Source organism: Mustela putorius, unplaced genomic scaffold (assembly GCF_011764305.1).
Source record: "Mustela putorius furo isolate JIRA1106 unplaced genomic scaffold, ASM1176430v1.1 tig00000129_pilon_pilon_pilon, whole genome shotgun sequence".
Lineage (NCBI taxonomy): Eukaryota > Metazoa > Chordata > Mammalia > Carnivora > Mustelidae > Mustela > Mustela putorius.
The window spans coordinates 14,745,902-14,763,052 of NW_025421290.1; the positions used below are offsets into that span (position 1 = coordinate 14,745,902).

General features: G+C 38.5%; 2 protein-coding genes across 8 annotated transcripts in view; one reads left to right on the top strand and one right to left on the bottom strand.

Moving 5' to 3' along the window:
* Positions 1-750: 750 nt before the first annotated feature.
* Positions 751-17,040, bottom strand: TRMT5 (tRNA methyltransferase 5). The gene is given in 6 exon segments (XM_004738884.3): positions 751-1,312; positions 1,314-1,357; positions 1,726-2,380; positions 12,044-12,168; positions 14,645-15,294; positions 16,724-17,040. Coding segments are annotated over 6 exon segments (1,836 nt in total). The 3' UTR covers positions 751-1,267.
* SLC38A6 (solute carrier family 38 member 6) overlaps positions 17,015-17,151 on the top strand; it is a 97,176-nt gene continuing 97,039 nt past the window's right edge. For 6 of the 7 annotated variants that reach the window (XR_006603736.1, XR_006603734.1, XR_006603735.1 and 3 more), the window contains exon 1: positions 17,015-17,143. Coding sequence is in view for 3 of the 7 variants with exons in the window: in XM_045070192.1 (XP_044926127.1) it covers positions 17,039-17,143 (105 nt within the window). In the remaining 4 variants the exon portion in view is untranslated. The remainder of the gene's footprint in view (positions 17,144-17,151) is intronic. The other variant, XM_013056818.2, reaches the window with a different exon arrangement.

The window sequence follows — 17,151 nt, forward strand, 5'->3', positions numbered from 1 at the left end:
GAGACCTGAGCAGTATTAGTAACATCTGTCAACTCAGCAAGAGTCAAGCTCATTTACTTTCTTAATTGACTTGACTTTGCTCACAAAATCCTAAACTCTTTGAGCAACTGTTCTTGCCCAAAGGCCAACAGTCCTAAACAAATTTTCTCTGGATACATTTCTTTGGCTGCTGCATTCAAATACAATAAACTTACCATCAGTAAATGGCTCTCCTTGCTTGGCTTATAAAAGTGTCACTTGGAGACTTACTTTCAAGTTGCGCCCTCATTTTCAGTTTTTATTTTATGAAGAAATTCTATGTTCAGATATTTCCAGATTAAATTTCTAGTTTTTCTGACAGTTGCTTGCTTGTGAGGGAAATCTGTGATGAGTACCGCTATTGGTAATGTCAACATGTATTGTATTTTAGCTCAGGTATATATGCTTTGTTACCTAATTCAGTATCAAAATAGTTCACACTCCACTATGCTTTTAAAAGTACATCATAAGTCCACTTTTCTTGTTTTGAAATAATGAATATACACTAGCAATAAGATATTATAGCTTGGCGATTTACATGGCACTCAAAATGGTGTTGAGTTAGAATCATGTCCCTGTGAGCAGCAGTATGAACTGCTGAGAATCACTTTCTGTCTGTGTTGTAACTGTGCTGCTGTTATAGCATGAAAGCAGCCACAGACAGCATATAAACAAATGAGCATGGTGTGTTCCAATAAAACTGTATTTATGGACACTGAAATTCAAATTTCATATAATTTTCATGTCACAAGATTTAATTTTTCAAGATTAGTATAAGAACCAATCTCCAGTCATTTGCCATACAAAAACCAGTGGTAGGCTAGATTTGGCCTGCCAGGCATAGTTTGCCATCCCTGATCTAATGATCTCATTTTTATGACTTATATAGTGATAGGTTGGGGTACTTACATAAAATTTAGGCACACTCTTCAACTGAGGATCACTACAAAATGGTATTAGTGCTTTCTTAGCATGCAATTATCCCACCTTCAAAACCTATTTTCCCAGGAGATAATCAATATTTAAATATAATAAAGAATTAGATATAATTGATTGTAAGACTGTAACATAAAATATGCTTAGTAGATTTATTTCATTTAAATTCTAATTCAATAATCTTCAACTTATAAGACAGCAAGAGCAAAACAGAAGTGTTCAATTCTAAAGTTCCTAGCTAACATTTTATGAAACCATACAAGTTATATTTCATTACGTAAGTGTCTAGTGGGGAAACAGAGACTTTTTCCAATTAAGTGACTGAGGCAATTTGAGTTTTTTCTTCTGAAAAGACTTTATTTTTCTGTCCTCTGGCGTTTAAGAGGTGGATCGTCATGATTCTCTGTAACAAATCCAGAAAACCTGTATTAGGTAAGATACTTAACATTGGAAAATACTTTCAAAAACCAAATAATATAGGCCTTTTAAGATTTTTAATATTCAACTTATACATGAAATAGTAACATTCCCATGGATTTATTATTTTAATGAAGCTGTCTTCTACTAGACTGAACAGTGTGTATACCATGCTAAAATTTGTAAAATTGGGAGAAAGTAGTCACAACTGAGCAGCAAGGAATCCTGAATTGAAATAGCTAACTAGAATTAGTTTCACATATTTCCAAATTTAATTAATAAAATATATATGTAGACTAAAAAAGCTCCATGAAAGTATTATACTTTATATTTAATTTCCCAGAAATTGCTCACCTAGATTTAGGGTCTGGTTCTTGTAGAGTACAGCAGCAGGAATCCGGAAGGTGATACATAACATTTCCTTGTTAGGGGCTACATTTCTTACTGGGTGAATTGAACTGCATGCCTCCAAGGAAATGCCTAACACAGCCCCAGCTTGTTGCTGAACATCCTTAGCAGGATTAGGATCTTTGGAAAAGCTGTAACAGTGCACTATGGGAAGAAGCTCAGTGCTGCATGGTGGCCCATCTAAAAGTGACTTGAAAACACTGAGAAACTCGATAGCCTTTGCGGGCAAGTTCATGACAATGTGCACAGAGTGTTTTCTTTCTTTTGACAGTGGTCCCAGCTGCTGCATTAACTCTTCTCTCACTGGTCCTTGAAGGAAGTCTTTCCCATCCAAGTTAAAGACTTTCACCTTTTGGTCCACTTTATTTAATTTACAATTGTGCAACAGCCATTTATGGGATTCAGGATTGAGATCATTAGCAAATACAGTGCAGTTTTTCTTTGCTGCTGGAACGGCAAAAGGCCCAACCCCAGCAAAAACATCAAACAGTACATCCCCAGGTTTGAGAAGTTCTGTGATACGACTGTGTTCTGTAGAGAGACGAGGATTCCAATAGACTTTTGAAAAATCAAATTCATAGGTGTGGCTGTTTTCTCGAACCTGAAAGAAGTATTATACTTTGATTAACCTGATTAGTCTTAAATTCCAGCCATGAATACTGGAATGGATATACCCACACACATACATTTACATTTAATAGAAAATAACAGTGCATTTTAATTATAATTCTGGTGTTTATGCTAACCTTGAGGCCAGTTAACAACCCACATTAGACTTTGACATGAGAAAATTCATCTCTTTAAAGCCAAATGGCTCTCCATCTCATTCTAATGGGGTCATAAAGTGGTTCCCAAATCACATGAGGAATTTTTCAGACAGGCCAGCTGACTGGCTTAATCATACTCTATTTTGTCACCCGATGGAGAGAGAAATAAACCTATAATTTGAAACAACACACCACACACATCTTCACAATGACTAGCTAAGTTGCAGATAGCACTTCCACTCAGCAAATAAGCTTCCTTAGTTTTCAGTTTGTAAGAGGGAGGCATGATAGATGTGTCATGCACCAGTGAATTTGGGGGTATTTTGCTATGTTTTTAGATAGTTACATTGACATTGCAAGTTTCATGACTACATATTAGAGCCAGTGTACAGAACAAATCATTCTGCTATTTTCTCTTTTCCCAAATTTGAGTTTTCATGGATTAAACTAAATTTATACAAAGAAGCTAAGTCTTGAAACACATTTAAGACTTAATGCCATTTTTGGGGGGGCTATCATAAACACGACAGAAAACAAAATTAAAATTATAGTCATGGAATCTGACTTCAGCCCTTATTTTATTTTATTTTATTTGTAAAAAATTAAGTCTTTATTAACCTGAGTATTTTCTAAATTGGTTCAGCCCTTATTTTAATGGATGAAGAATAAAAGGGCAAGAAAAGTTTGTAAGTTCTATAAATCTGGTAGAGATAAATATTTTCTATATTCTGCCTTCATGGAATATTCTGCCTTCAAATTTGTGTAAATATTTTTTCATCCCAACCACATCAGATGCTCTGGCCATGTTAAGGCTCCAGAATTGGAAATGTTCCTTCATTATTCTGCCAACTAAAACCTGGAAGGTTCTGAATATGTCTTGGGAAGCTTTTCCTGAAATATCTTTTCTATTCCCCCTTTTTAATGTGAAGCACAGTACTAGTTTGAAAAAAAAATAATTCTAAGTATCCTTCTGATTTTACTCACACTGTCTCTGGTATCTCACTCACCTAGTCAGCATTACTTTCAGCCCAATTAACTTTCAGGTATCTTTTTACTCACAATATACACACAAAGTACTTATATACTGCATGAGCTCCTAAAGTCAAACTTAAATGTGATTCTATTTGGAGCAAAGAAATTATACTGGGTGAGCCTTTACGTTTATGGTATAAATGTTAAGTATTAAATAGACCCTAAGAACAAACTTTAGTTGACTTAAGAAATCAGTCAGAAACCATTTCAAAAATTATATAAGTTTCTCAGAACTTTTAGAGCTCTGAGAAGGATGCCACCTGCTATCGTAAAGCTTGGTAGCAAATGAAGAACATGTAGTATTCAATCAGTGCGTGCTGAGATAAGCAGTGATACCAGCAAAGGATTCACATTCAAATCTCACATGTAACTACATGTATGTAATACTATGTACTACATACAAGCAGTAGGCCATGGAGGTTTTATACAGGGAAAGACTACTCTGGAGTCAGAAGCCTGGCTCCCAACACCCTACTCAGTCATACCTTGTTACCTGCATAAAGAGAATATTAAAAAGAATAACCATTATCTTGTAGGCTTCTTAAAATATGTTATATTTAAAACATTAGCTAAGGCCTAATAGTAAGTGTGTAGTAAATGGTATTTTAATATTCAGCTACAATTAAATTATGGAGAAATAATATTATACCTGAAATATTCACCTAAGCTTATGTGTCCCAGAACCTTTAAAAAATAATTATTTTGCATAAACTCTCTCCTAAGTTTTACAAAATCCTGTTTAAAAGAAGTAAGTCAGTCAAAGAAAGACAAGTGCCATGAGAATGTTCAGTCATATTTAGAATGTAAGGAAAAAAAAAAGATGAATGTAGGGGGAGGGGGAAAAAGGGAAGTAGACCTAAGACACTGTTAACTATAGAGCACAAACTGAGGGTTGCTAGAGGGGAGGTTGGAAGGGGAGGGGCTAGATGGGTGATGGGCATTAAGGAGGGCACTTGTGATAAGCACTGGTATTATATGTAATGATGAATCACTAAATTCTACTCCTGAAACCAACATTACACTATATGTGAACTAACTAGAATTTAAATAAAAACTTGAAAGAAACAAAAAGACGTATCTTACAGTTTAAGAGGACTTTGTTACTAAAATTTTTGTCACGTTATGGAGAGAGTTTAACCTATTTCCTAGCTTGGGTATAAAATTTCGTATAATGTTAATATATAATCATCTAAGACTTTTGGCTTAAAAAAAAGTTTATATTCTCCAGCACTTCAGAGGATTTTGGGGGTAGAGGATGAGATTTTAGGGGTACCAGGTATCTGTTCCCACATATTAAAAATATTTTTTCTTTGAAATAGATTTTTCTTATAAAAGAAATATGTGCTCAGTAGAAAAGTATAAAGATGAGAACAAAGGTCACTAGTAACTACATCAAATAAAAATATGCCCACTGTTAACATTCTAATATACATGCATATTTACATAAATACTTAGTTAAAATAGAGCGATGTTCTATATACTATTCTATATGCCAAAATTTGATCAATTCGCTGATGAAAATTTAGATTGTTTCCATTCCTGTTTTGTTATTATAAAAATGATGATGAAGAACCTAGTACATACAGCATTACAATTTTGTCCAGTTTTATCCTTCAGATAACTTCCTGTAAATGCAATGATAGGTCAGAGAACGTACGTATTCAAAACAGCAATATATTACCATATATTCTTCCTGAGTATCTGTCAAATTTGCACTTCCATCAAAAGGCTATATAAAGGAGGAGTCAAGATGGCGGAGAAGTAGCTGGCTGAGACTACTTCAGCTAGCCGGAGATCAGCTAGATAGCTTATCTAAAGATTGCAAACACCTGAAAATCCATCGGAGATCGAAGAGAAGAAGAACAGCAATTCTGGAAACAGAAAAACAACCACTTTCTGAAAGGTAGGACCGGCGGAGAAGTGAATCCAAAGCGACGGGAAGATAGACCCCGGGGGGAGGGGCTGGCTCCCGGCAAGCGGCGGAGCAACCGCGCACAAAATCAGGACTTTTAAAAGTCTGTTCTGCTGAGGGACATCGCTCCAGAGGCTACCCAGGGCGAAGCCCACGCGGGGTCAGCATGGCCTCAGATCCCGCAGGGTCACAGAAGGATCGGGGGTGTCTGAGTGTCGCAGAGCTTGCGGGTATTGGAACGGGAAAGCCGGCTACAGAGACAGAGCCGACAGTAAGCTCGCAGCTCGGGGTGACCTTGAACCGGTCGCAGGCTCGGTGAGCTCGGAGCGCGGCCGGAGGTCAGGCAGACGGGAGTAACTGGGCGCGGTTCTCTGAGCGCGCACTGAGGAGTGCGGCCTTGGGCTCTCGGCTCCTCCAGGGCCGGAGACCAGGAGGCCGCCATTTGTATTCCCGTCCTCTGGAACTCTACGGAAAGCGCTCAGGGAACAAAAGCTCCTGAAAGCAAACCCAAGCGGATTACTCACCCCGGCCCCGGGTAAGGGCGGTGCAATTCCGCCTGGGGCAAAGACACTTGAGAATCACTACAACAAGCCCCTCCCCCAGAAGATCAACAAGAAATCCAGCCGAAACCAAGTTCACCTACCAAAGAGTGCAGTTTCAATACCAAGGAGAGCAGCAGAATTCTAGAGGAGGAGAAAGCAAAGCACGGAACTCATGGCTTTTTCCCTGTGATTTTTTTTTTAGTCTTGCGGTTAATTTAATTTTTTTCTTTTTGATTTTTTGGTTTTTTTTCTCGCCTTTGGGTAAATTTTTTTTAACTGTTACCTTTTTCTTTTTTAACGATTTTTTACTAGTTTATCTAATACATATATTTTTTCTTTTTTATATTTTTCTTAGGTGTTTTCTTTTTTTTTTAATTCTTTTTTTTTTCTTTCTTTTTTCTTTTTTTTTTCTTTTTTTTCTTTCTTCCTTTTTGAACCTCTTTTTATCCCCTTTCTCCCCCCTCACGATTTGGGATCTCTTCTAATTTGGTTAAAGCATATTTTCCTGGGGCTGTTGCCACCCTTTTAGTATTTTACTTGCCCCTTCATATACTCTTCTCAGGACAAAATGACAAGACGGAAAAATTCAACTCAAAAAAAAGAACAAGAGGCAGTACCGAAGGCTAGGGACCTAATCAATACAGACATTGGTGATATGTCAGATCTAGAGTTCAGAATGACAATTCTCAAGGTTCTAGCCGGGCTCGAAAAAGGCATGGAAGATATTAGAGAAACACTCTCGAGAGATATAAAAGCCCTTTCTGGAGAAATAAAAGAACTAAAATCTAACCAAGTTGAAATCAAAAAAGCTATTAATGAGGTGCAATCAAAAATGGAGGCTCTCACTGCTAGGATAAATGAGGCAGAAGAAAGAATTAGTGATATAGAAGACCAAATGACAGAGAATAAAGAAGCTGAGCAAAAGAGGGACAAACAGCTACTGGACCACGAGGGGAGAATTCGAGAGATAAGTGACACCATAAGACGAAACAACATTAGAATAATTGGGATTCCAGAAGAAGAAGAAAGAGAGAGGGGAGCAGAAGGTATACTAGAGAGAATTATTGGGGAGAATTTCCCCAATATGGCAAAGGGAACGAGCATCAAAATTCAGGAGGTTCAGAGAACGCCTCACAAAATCAATAAGAATAGGCCCACACCCCGTCACCTAATAGTAAAATTTACAAGTCTCAGTGACAAAGAGAAAATCCTGAAAGCAGCCCGGGAAAGGAAGTCTGTAACATACAATGGTAAAAATATTAGATTGGCAGCTGACTTATCCACAGAGACCTGGCAGGCCAGAAAGAGCTGGCAGGATATTTTCAGAGCACTAAATGAGAAAAACATGCAGCCCAGAATACTATATCCAGCTAGGCTATCATTGAAAATAGAAGGAGAGATTAAAAGCTTCCAGGACAAACAACAACTGAAAGAATTTGCAAACACCAAACCAGCTCTACAGGAAATCTTGAAAGGGGTCCTCTAAGCAAAGAGAGAGCCTACAAGTGGTAGATCAGAAAGGAACAGAGACCATATACAGTAACAGTCACCTTACAGGCAAAACAATGGCACTAAATTCATATCTCTCAATAGTTACCTTGAATGTTAATGGGCTAAATGCCCCTGTCAAAAGACACAGGGTATCAGAATGGATAAAAAAACAAAATCCAGGGGCGCCTGGGTGGCTCAGTGGGTTAAGCCGCTGCCTTCGGCTCAGGTCATGATCTCAGGGTCCTGGGATCGAGTCCCGCATCGGGCTTTCTGCTCAGCAGGAAGCCCGCTTCCTCCTCCTCTCTCTCTCTGCCTGTCTCTCTGCCTACTTGTGATCTCTCTCTGTCAAATAAATAAATAAAATCTTTAAAAAAAAAAAAAAATCCATCTATATGTTGCCTCCAAGAAACTCATTTTAAGCCCGAAGACACCTCCAGATTTAAAGTGAGGGGGTGGAAAAGAATTTACCATGCTAATGGACATCAGAAGAAAGCAGGAGTGGCAATCCTTATATCAGATCAATTAGATTTTAAGCCAAAGACTATAATAAGAGATGAGGAAGGACACTATATCATACTCAAAGGGTCTGTCCAACAAGAAGATCTAACAATTTTAAATATCTATGCCCCCAACGTGGGAGCAGCCAACTATATAAACCAATTAATAACAAAATCAAAGAAACACATCAACAATCATACAATAATAGTAGGGGACTTTAACACTCCCCTCACTGAAATGGACAGATCATCCAAGCAAAAGATCAGCAAGGAAATAAAGGCCTTAAATGACACACTGGACCAGATGGACATCACAGATATATTCAGAACATTTCATCCCAAAGCAACAGAATACACATTCTTCTCTAGTGCACATGGAACATTCTCCAGAATAGATCACATCCTCGGTCCTAAATCAGGACTCAACCGGTATCAAAAGATTGGGATCATTCCCTGCATATTTTCAGACCACAATGCTCTAAAGCTAGAACTCAACCACAAAAAGAAGTTTGAAAAGAACCAAAATACATGGAGACTAAACAGCATCCTTCTAAAGAATGAATGGGTCAACCGGGAAATTAAAGAAGAATTGAAAAAAATCATGGAAACAAATGATAATGAAAATACAACGGTTCAAAATCTGTGGGACACAACAAAGGCAGTCCTGAGAGGAAAATATATAGCGGTACAAGCCTTTCTCAAGAAACAAGAAAGGTCTCAGGTACACAATCTAACCCTACACCTAAAGGAGCTGGAGAAAGAACAAGAAAGAAACCCTAAGCCTAGCAGGAGAAGAGAAATCATAAAGATCAGAGCAGAAATCAATGAAATAGAAACCAACCAAAAAAACAATCGAACAAATCAACGAAAGTAGGAGCTGGTTCTTTGAAAGAATTAATAAAATTGATAAACCCTTGGCCCGACTTATCAAAAAGAAAAGAGAAAGGGCCCAAATAAATAAAATCATGAATGAAAGAGGAGAGATCACAACTAACACCAAAGAAATACAAAGTATTATAAGAACATACTATGAGCAACTCTACGGCAATAAATTTGACAATCTGGAAGAAATGGATGCATTCCTAGAAACATATAAACTACCACAACTGAACCAGGAAGAAATAGAAAGCCTGAACAGACCCATAACCAGTAAGGAGATTGAAACAGTCATTAAAAATCTCCAAACAAACAAAAGCCCAGGGCCAGACGGCTTCCCGGGGGAATTCTACCAAACATTTAAAGAAGAACTAATTCCTATTCTCCTAAAACTGTTCCAAAAAATAGAAATGGAAGGAAAACTTCCAAACTCATTTTATGAGGCCAGCATCACCTTGATCCCAAAACCAGACAAGGATCCCACCAAAAAAGAGAGCTATAGACCAATATCCTTGATGAACACAGATGCGAAAATACTCAACAAAATACTAGCCAATAGGATTCAACAGTACATTAAAAAGATTATTCACCACGACCAAGTGGGATTTATTCCAGGGCTGCAAGGTTGGTTCAACATCCGCAAATCAGTCAATGTGATACAACACATCAATAAAAGAAAGAACAAGAACCATATGATACTCTCAATAGATGCTGAAAAAGCATTTGACAAAGTACAACATCCCTTCCTGATCAAAACTCTTCAAAGTGTAGGGATAGAGGGCACATACCTCAATATCATCAAAGCCATCTATGAAAAACCCACCGCAAATATCATTCTCAATGGAGAAAAACTGAAAGCTTTTCCGCTAAGGTCAGGAACACGGCAGGGATGTCCATTATAACCACTGCTATTCAACATAGTACTAGAAGTCCTAGCCTCAGCAATCAGACAACAAAAGGAAATTAAAGGCATCCAAATCGGCAAAGAAGAAGTCAAATTATCACTCTTCGCTGATGATATGATACTATATGTGGAAAACCCAAAAGACTCCACTCCAAAACTGCTAGAACTTATACAGGAATTCAGTAAAGTGTCAGGATATAAAATGAATGCACAGAAATCAGTTGCATTTCTCTACACCAACAGCAAGACAGAAGAAAGGGAAATTAAGGAGTCAATCCCATTTACAATTGCACCCAAAACCATAAGATACCTAGGAATAAACCTAACCAAAGAGACACAGAATATATACTCAAAAACTATAAAGTACTCATGAAAGAAATTGAGGAAGACACAAAGAAATGGAAAAATGTTCCATGCTCCTGGATTGGAAGAATAAATATTGTGAAAATGTCTATGCTACCTAAAGCAATCTACACATTTAATGCAATTCCTATCAAAGTACCATCCATCTTTTTCAAAGAAATGGAACAAATAATTCTAAAATTTATATGGAACCAGAAAAGACCTCGAATAGCTAAAGGGATATTGAAAAAGAAAGCCAACGTTGGTGGCATCACAATCCCGGACTTCAAGCTCTATTACAAAGCTGTCATCATCAAGACAGCATGGTACTGGCACAAAAACAGACCCATAGATCAATGGAACAGAATAGAGAGCCCAGAAATAGACTCTCAACTCTATGGTCAACTAATCTTCGACAAAGCAGGAAAGAATGTCCAATGGAAAAAAGACAGCCTCTTCAATAAATGGTGCTGGGAAAATTGGACAGCCACATGCAGAAAAATGAAATTGGACCATTTCCTTACACCACACACGAAAATAGACTCAAAATGGATGAAGGACCTCAATGTGCGAAAGGAATCCATCAAAATCCTTGAGGAAGAACACAGGCAGCAACCTCTTTGACCTCAGCCGCAGCAACATCTTCCTAGGAACAACGCCAAAGGCAAGGGAAGCAAGGGCAAAAATGAACTATTGGGATCTCATCAAGATCAAAAGCTTTTGCACAGCAAAGGAAACAGTTCACAAAATGAAAAGACAACTGACAGAATGGGAGAAGATATTTGCAAACGACATATCAGATAAAGGACTAGTGTCCAGAATCTATAAAGAGCTTAGCAAACTCAACACCCAAAGAACAAATAACCCAATCAAGAAATGGGCAGAGGACATGAACAGACATTTCTGCAAAGAAGACATCCAGATGGCCAACAGACACATGAAAAAGTGCTCCATATCACTCGGCATCAGGGAAATACAAATCAAAACCACAATGCGATATCACCTCACACCAGTCAGAATGGCTAAAATCAACAAGTCAGGAAATGACAGATGCTGGCGAGGATGCGGAGAAAGGGGAACCCTCCTACACTGTTGGTGGGAATGCAAGCTGGTGCAACCTCTCTGGAAAACAGCATGGAGGTTCCTCAAAATGTTGAAAATAGAACTGCCCTATGACCCAGCAATTGCACTATTGGGTATTTACCCTAAAGATACAAACGTAGTGATCCAAAGGGGCACGTGTACTCGAATGTTTATAGCAGCAATGTCCACAATAGCCAAACTATGGAAAGAACCTAGATGTCCATCAACAGATGAATGGATCAAGAAGATGTGGTATATATACACAATGGAATACTATGCAGCCATCAAAAGAAATGAAATCTTGCCATTTGCGACAACATGGATGGAACTAGAGCGTATCATGCTTAGCGAAATAAGTCAGGCGGAGAAAGACAACTATCATATGATCTCCCTGATATGAGGAAGTGGTGTTGCAACATGGGGGCTTAAGTGGGTACGAGAAGAATAAATGAAGGAAGATGGGATTGGGAGGGAGACAAACCATAAGTGACTCTTAATCTCACAAAACAAACTGAGGGTTGCTGGAGGGAGGGGGGTTGGGAGAAGGGGGTGGTATTATGGACATTGGGGAGGGTATGTGCTTTGGTGAGTGCTGTGAAGTGTTTAAACCTGGTGATTCACAGACCTGTACCACTGGGGATAAAAATACATGTTTATAAAAAATAAAAAATTATATTAAAAAAAAAAAGGCTATATAAATGCTCACATTCTCATCAACACTGGGTTATTATAAATATTTTTAATCTTTGTCATCTTTTTAAGATTCTAAACATTAATCAATATAATATGTAACTAGGAGACAATAAAATACTCCATACCTTGGTCATCATGTTCTCCTCTCCAGATAGCACTTCCATTTGGAAATTTCGGTATGTATTATCAATATTATTGATTTTATTTACTGCTGAGGTGATTCCTGGATTTTTGTCAATCATAACTTGGCCTGAAAGATAAGAATTCGTAATAAATACTGCCAGTTGGTCGCAAAATAAAACAATATATGAAATGGAAATAAACAATTTTCTTTTGGTTTATAGACAAAAATTGCACCTATAGAGTGGCATACAATGCTAAAAATTCAACAGATTAGTAAAGTTAGTGTCGCCTCCAACACAAATACAAAAAAACCTTATGGGTACATTTTTAAAGAAAAATTTTCGAGGGGCATCTGAGTGGCTCAGTCAGTTAAGTGTCTGCCTTCAGATCAGATCATGATCCCAGGGGGATCAGGTAGGCGGGGAGCTTCTGCTGTTCCCCATAGTTGTGCGCTCTCTCTTTCTGCAAATAAAGTATTTGGGAAAAAAAAAAAAGAAAAAGAAAAATTTTCAAGGAGTTTGGATCTACTTAATATTTTTCCTTTTTTTAATTTTTTTTTTTTTTTTTTTTTACTAAATCTCAAATGGACCAATACACAACAATAATCAAAAAGGGAGACCATAAGGTAAAACACAGAAAGAAGAGATGTAAGGATCATGGGCAACAAAGATCTCAGAAATCACCAGTCTGTCCTCACTGGCCCCAAATCAAATGTCTTCTTTACTGTGTGCTTGAAACAGAAAGATGCCTTCGCTTTGGAAATATATGACAGGAAAATAAGTTTTCAAATAAAAGAAACATAGATTCTTAGGGTGCCTGGGTAGCTCAGTTGGTTAAACATCTGACTTCAGCTCAGGTCATGATCTCAGGGTTCCTGCTCAGTGGAAAATCTGCTTGTTCCTCTCCTTCTACCCCTCCCACTTACTCTCTTGCATACTTTCTATCAAATAAAAAAATAAAATATTAAAAAAAATAGATCTTTAGAGTCTTATCTAAATTCAGTGTTCATTTACTTAAATTGTTTTTGTCAAATATTTGCCAGAGCCAGAAAAGCTACAAAATAATAAAACACACCAGAAATGGTATATTGATGCCCCTCAATTAAAGTCTACCTTTTTTGTCAGCACTTAAAAAATTTATAAGAATCTACATGCTATCTCACTGCACAAAAATAACTTGATTTGTAAGCTAGTAAAAAGTACTCAAAAATACAAATACCCTGATATATAATAAAAATTTGTCCAGTTTCTTCCTGATAATTAGATACCTGATTTTAAATATGATAGTACTAATAAACTCCAGCCAATCATTGTTCTTATCCTGTTCCACTTCAGGTATCAGAACTCAATTTTTAAGGTATGGTAGTTTGAAATGAGGCATGAAATAAAAAAACCAAAACCAATTCTGAAAGTCTATAGTCTATGAGTAAACACTGTCTTGCTTTAAAATTGCCATTGTATGAAAATGTTTCACTTTTAATCTATGAGTGCTCCTTTATAAAATAGGGATGCTGAAAGGTATGTTTGACTTATGACAAGTAATGACTCACAGCAAAGCTTATCCTGACATTTGTGCCCAGTTATACATATAAAGATCTGCTTAGATATTTATTATATTATCACTATGTATTATCAGCCCCTATCATCAATAAGAACCAATGAAATGCATAACGGCATATTTCTAAAATTCAACCCATGCAAAATACTGAGAACTATATTTTAAAGGTGAAAATAATTCCCATAAATTCTGACAATTACTCTACATTAAAAAAATTTGAGGGACGCCTGGGTGGCTCAGTTGGTTAAGCAGCTGCCTTCAGCTCAGGTCATGATCCCAGCGTCCTGGGATCGAGTCCCACATTGGGCTCCTTGCTCCGCAGGGAGCCTGCTTCTCCCTCTGACTCTGCCTGCCATTCTGTCTGCCTGTGCTCGCTCTCGCTCGCTCTCGCTTGCTCTCTGACAAATAAATAAATAAAATCCTTAAAAAAAAAAAAAAAAAAATTTGATCTGAAGAATACATAGACATCAATATTTGTAAAGGGATACCTGCAATCGTGATTAGTCTTCTTTCTTATCCCAAAGGATAAAGGACCCAGGCTCAAACGTGAAGGCTTAAAGAGGTACAACACACAAAAGCATCATTTCTAAAAAGGTTAAGGGCACTAAAAGACAAAGTATGGTGCCTAACATACAGAAGACAATCAGATGAATCAAAACATGAGTAAACACTGTCTTGCACTTTTGATGGTAAAACACTCAAATTTAAGAAACCTAGAATTCAATATAGCTCTGAGGGCCTAATAAGTTCTGTGTACCAAAATGACAAGATGCCAAAGAATTCTGCCAAAGCTGAAGATGTGAGTTTAATCTATGCTTGTATGTTGTATACACAAAAGCCTGAACTGATTCTTAGAGCTTTGCTGTCACTTGGGGAAGAATATTTCAAAACTGGTTTTAAAAGAGAGGGTGTGTAGCCCAAGATCCAGTTTAAAATTAAAATGATAAAATGTCCTACTTCTGTAATTTGACATCAAATAATTTTAAGAACTAAAATTAGAACTTGCTAATTACTACTTAGTACATGAATGTTACTAAGACACATACCAATTAAGTGCTTGAAAGGTAGTTGATGATCTCGAAGGTTCAGATGGGCAATATGTCCAACTCTGCTAAAACCTGAAGTCACATCTTGACCTTCAGGAAGCACAGCTTTCAAGATTTCTTCTGACTTAAAGTTTTCATAAGTTAGTTCCAAACTGTATTTAGAAATCTGTGGATTGACATTGAGCTGCTTTAAAATACTGAGTTCTGCTCTCTCAAAGGAGTCATCAGTAAATATTTTATAGGGATCCAACATAATTAGTCTACTTTCTTCATCTTCTGGATCTTCAATCACACGTTTTATGCCTGGGCGCTGCAGTGCTGCCCTTTTAAGGGATCGCATCAATTTATCGACTATTTCTTTCCTAACTTTAAGCACTGGGATGGTTACTGTCTTTTTAAAAGCTGTTCTATCAAGTTTTGTCATTCCTCGAACATTAGAGGGTGGTGAAAACAATTCAGAGTCTCTCTGGTCTGTTTCTATTTCAGGCATAGTTGAGAATTTTTTTCTTTGATCCAACAAGAAAGGTGCTCTGCTATGCTTCTGTATTTGTGATGTCCAAGATAGTGGAGTCAGTGATTCTGATTCAGATATTCTACAGTTTTCCACTTTGAAAAGTATTCTTGAGAATCCAAATGGCCTCGGTAAGATCCTAAAAAAAGGATGGATTTTTAAAAAATACCATAAAATTACAAACTTATATGTGCACAATAGGTTAAGAATAAAATTCTAGGGGTGCCTGGGTGGCTTAGTTAGGTGTGGGGCTCTTCATTTAGGCTCAGATCATGATCTCAGGGTCATGAAACTGAGCTCTGTATCAGACCCCTTGGTCAGTGGGAGGTCTGCTGGAGATTCTCTTCCTCTGCCCCCCCCTAAATAAATAAAATCTTGGAAAAAATCTAAAATTCTCATTTTAAAAAAAAGATTTATTTATTTGACAGATATCAAAAGTAGAGAGGCAGGCAGAGAGTGAGGGGGAAGCAGGCTTCCCGCTGAGCAGAGAGCCCTATGCGAGACTTGATTCCAGGACCCCAGCACCCCAAAACCACAACCCCAGCTGAAGGCAGGGGCTTAACCCACTGAGCCACCCAGGTGCCCCTAAAATTCTCCCGTTTTAAACAACCTGCTAAATGCTGATAACTAAAACTTTAGTAATGTGTGACAAGTATACTATCTTTTCCATGATGCATTGTTTTTTATTAGTAGCAAATAATAAATTTGCAGCTTCAAATCACCTGCAGCCACAACAAGGCTTAGTGATCCATCAGCCTCCCTATAGTCAATGAACCTCTCCACCCACAATTTTCTATACATGTGGAATTAGAAGGCTGTGATTTAAGTTAAAAGATAATCTCTAAATGAAATGGTCATTAATTTTATGACTGTACCCATTTACTAGGATATTCTTAGGAGTGCTACATGCTTTACAACACACTGTCAATCTTGCCAGGTGTGTGATATCACATCCTTATTTAGTAAACGAGCATACTAAAGGTCAGAAGTAGGTTAATTCACCCAGTCTCGCTGCTTTAAGGGGCTGAGCAAGGATGAAAAGCCAGGTCGGCCTGACTTCAGAGCCTGTGGTCTTAATATATTGCTAGTATTGCTGGGTTGTCCGTCTTCAACGCTTTCCTACCAAAGTCGATGACTTGAGGTTTCGGTATTCGGAGGACTAGTATTTGCTAAGTCTTATATGCCCACTACATTAACAGTATCAGTTATTCACTTTACCTTCTAAAATACCAAAGAACCAACCGGTAGGGAAAGGGCCCTGTCCCAGGACCCCGTAACGCAATTTTCGAACTTCACAGTCAGGGTTCAAATTTGGTCTAGCAGTAAGCCAGCTGTGTGATCTTGTAATTTCTTAACCCTAGTCTCGGCTTCCCACGTGTAAAACGAAAGGCTCTTTCAGAAAGCTTTTGAAAAGATTAAACTCATTCCTTCCTAGCAACTACTCGGACCTAGGCTCAACACCCAGGCGATAGGTGACCTCACAACGTTCCTGCGGCGGAGAGCAGACCTTGGTGGCCGGGTACTGCCACCCGACCATCAGCCTCTCCGTTCAGGGGCCTTGCGCTCACCACCTCACCAACGTCACCATCCCAATTCCCGGCTTCGCTCCGCGGCTGACTCCAAGACTACACCCCTCGCAGGCTCTGGTGCGGGTCGGAAACGGGTCACTCGTGGAAAGGCTGGCCCTCGATGACATCATCACCGTTCGCCACCAAGAGACTAGCGTCATCAGGTCGCGTCTACTCCCTCCTTTCTTCGCCTCGCTGAATGAGGTACGGAAACCCGGAAGGGCGGGTCCCACAGCCCCGCCTCCGACGTGACTAACGACTGGAGGGTTGGGGTGGTATCTCCCAGATGGATCTGGTAGTCGGCCAGCGAGCAGCATGGAGGCACCCTGGGGGATCGTCAACGCTGAGCGGAGCTGGTACGTCTCTGCCCAGCAGCCTGAAGAGGCGGAGGCGGAAGACTTGAGCCCGTTGCTAAGCAACGTAAGTGG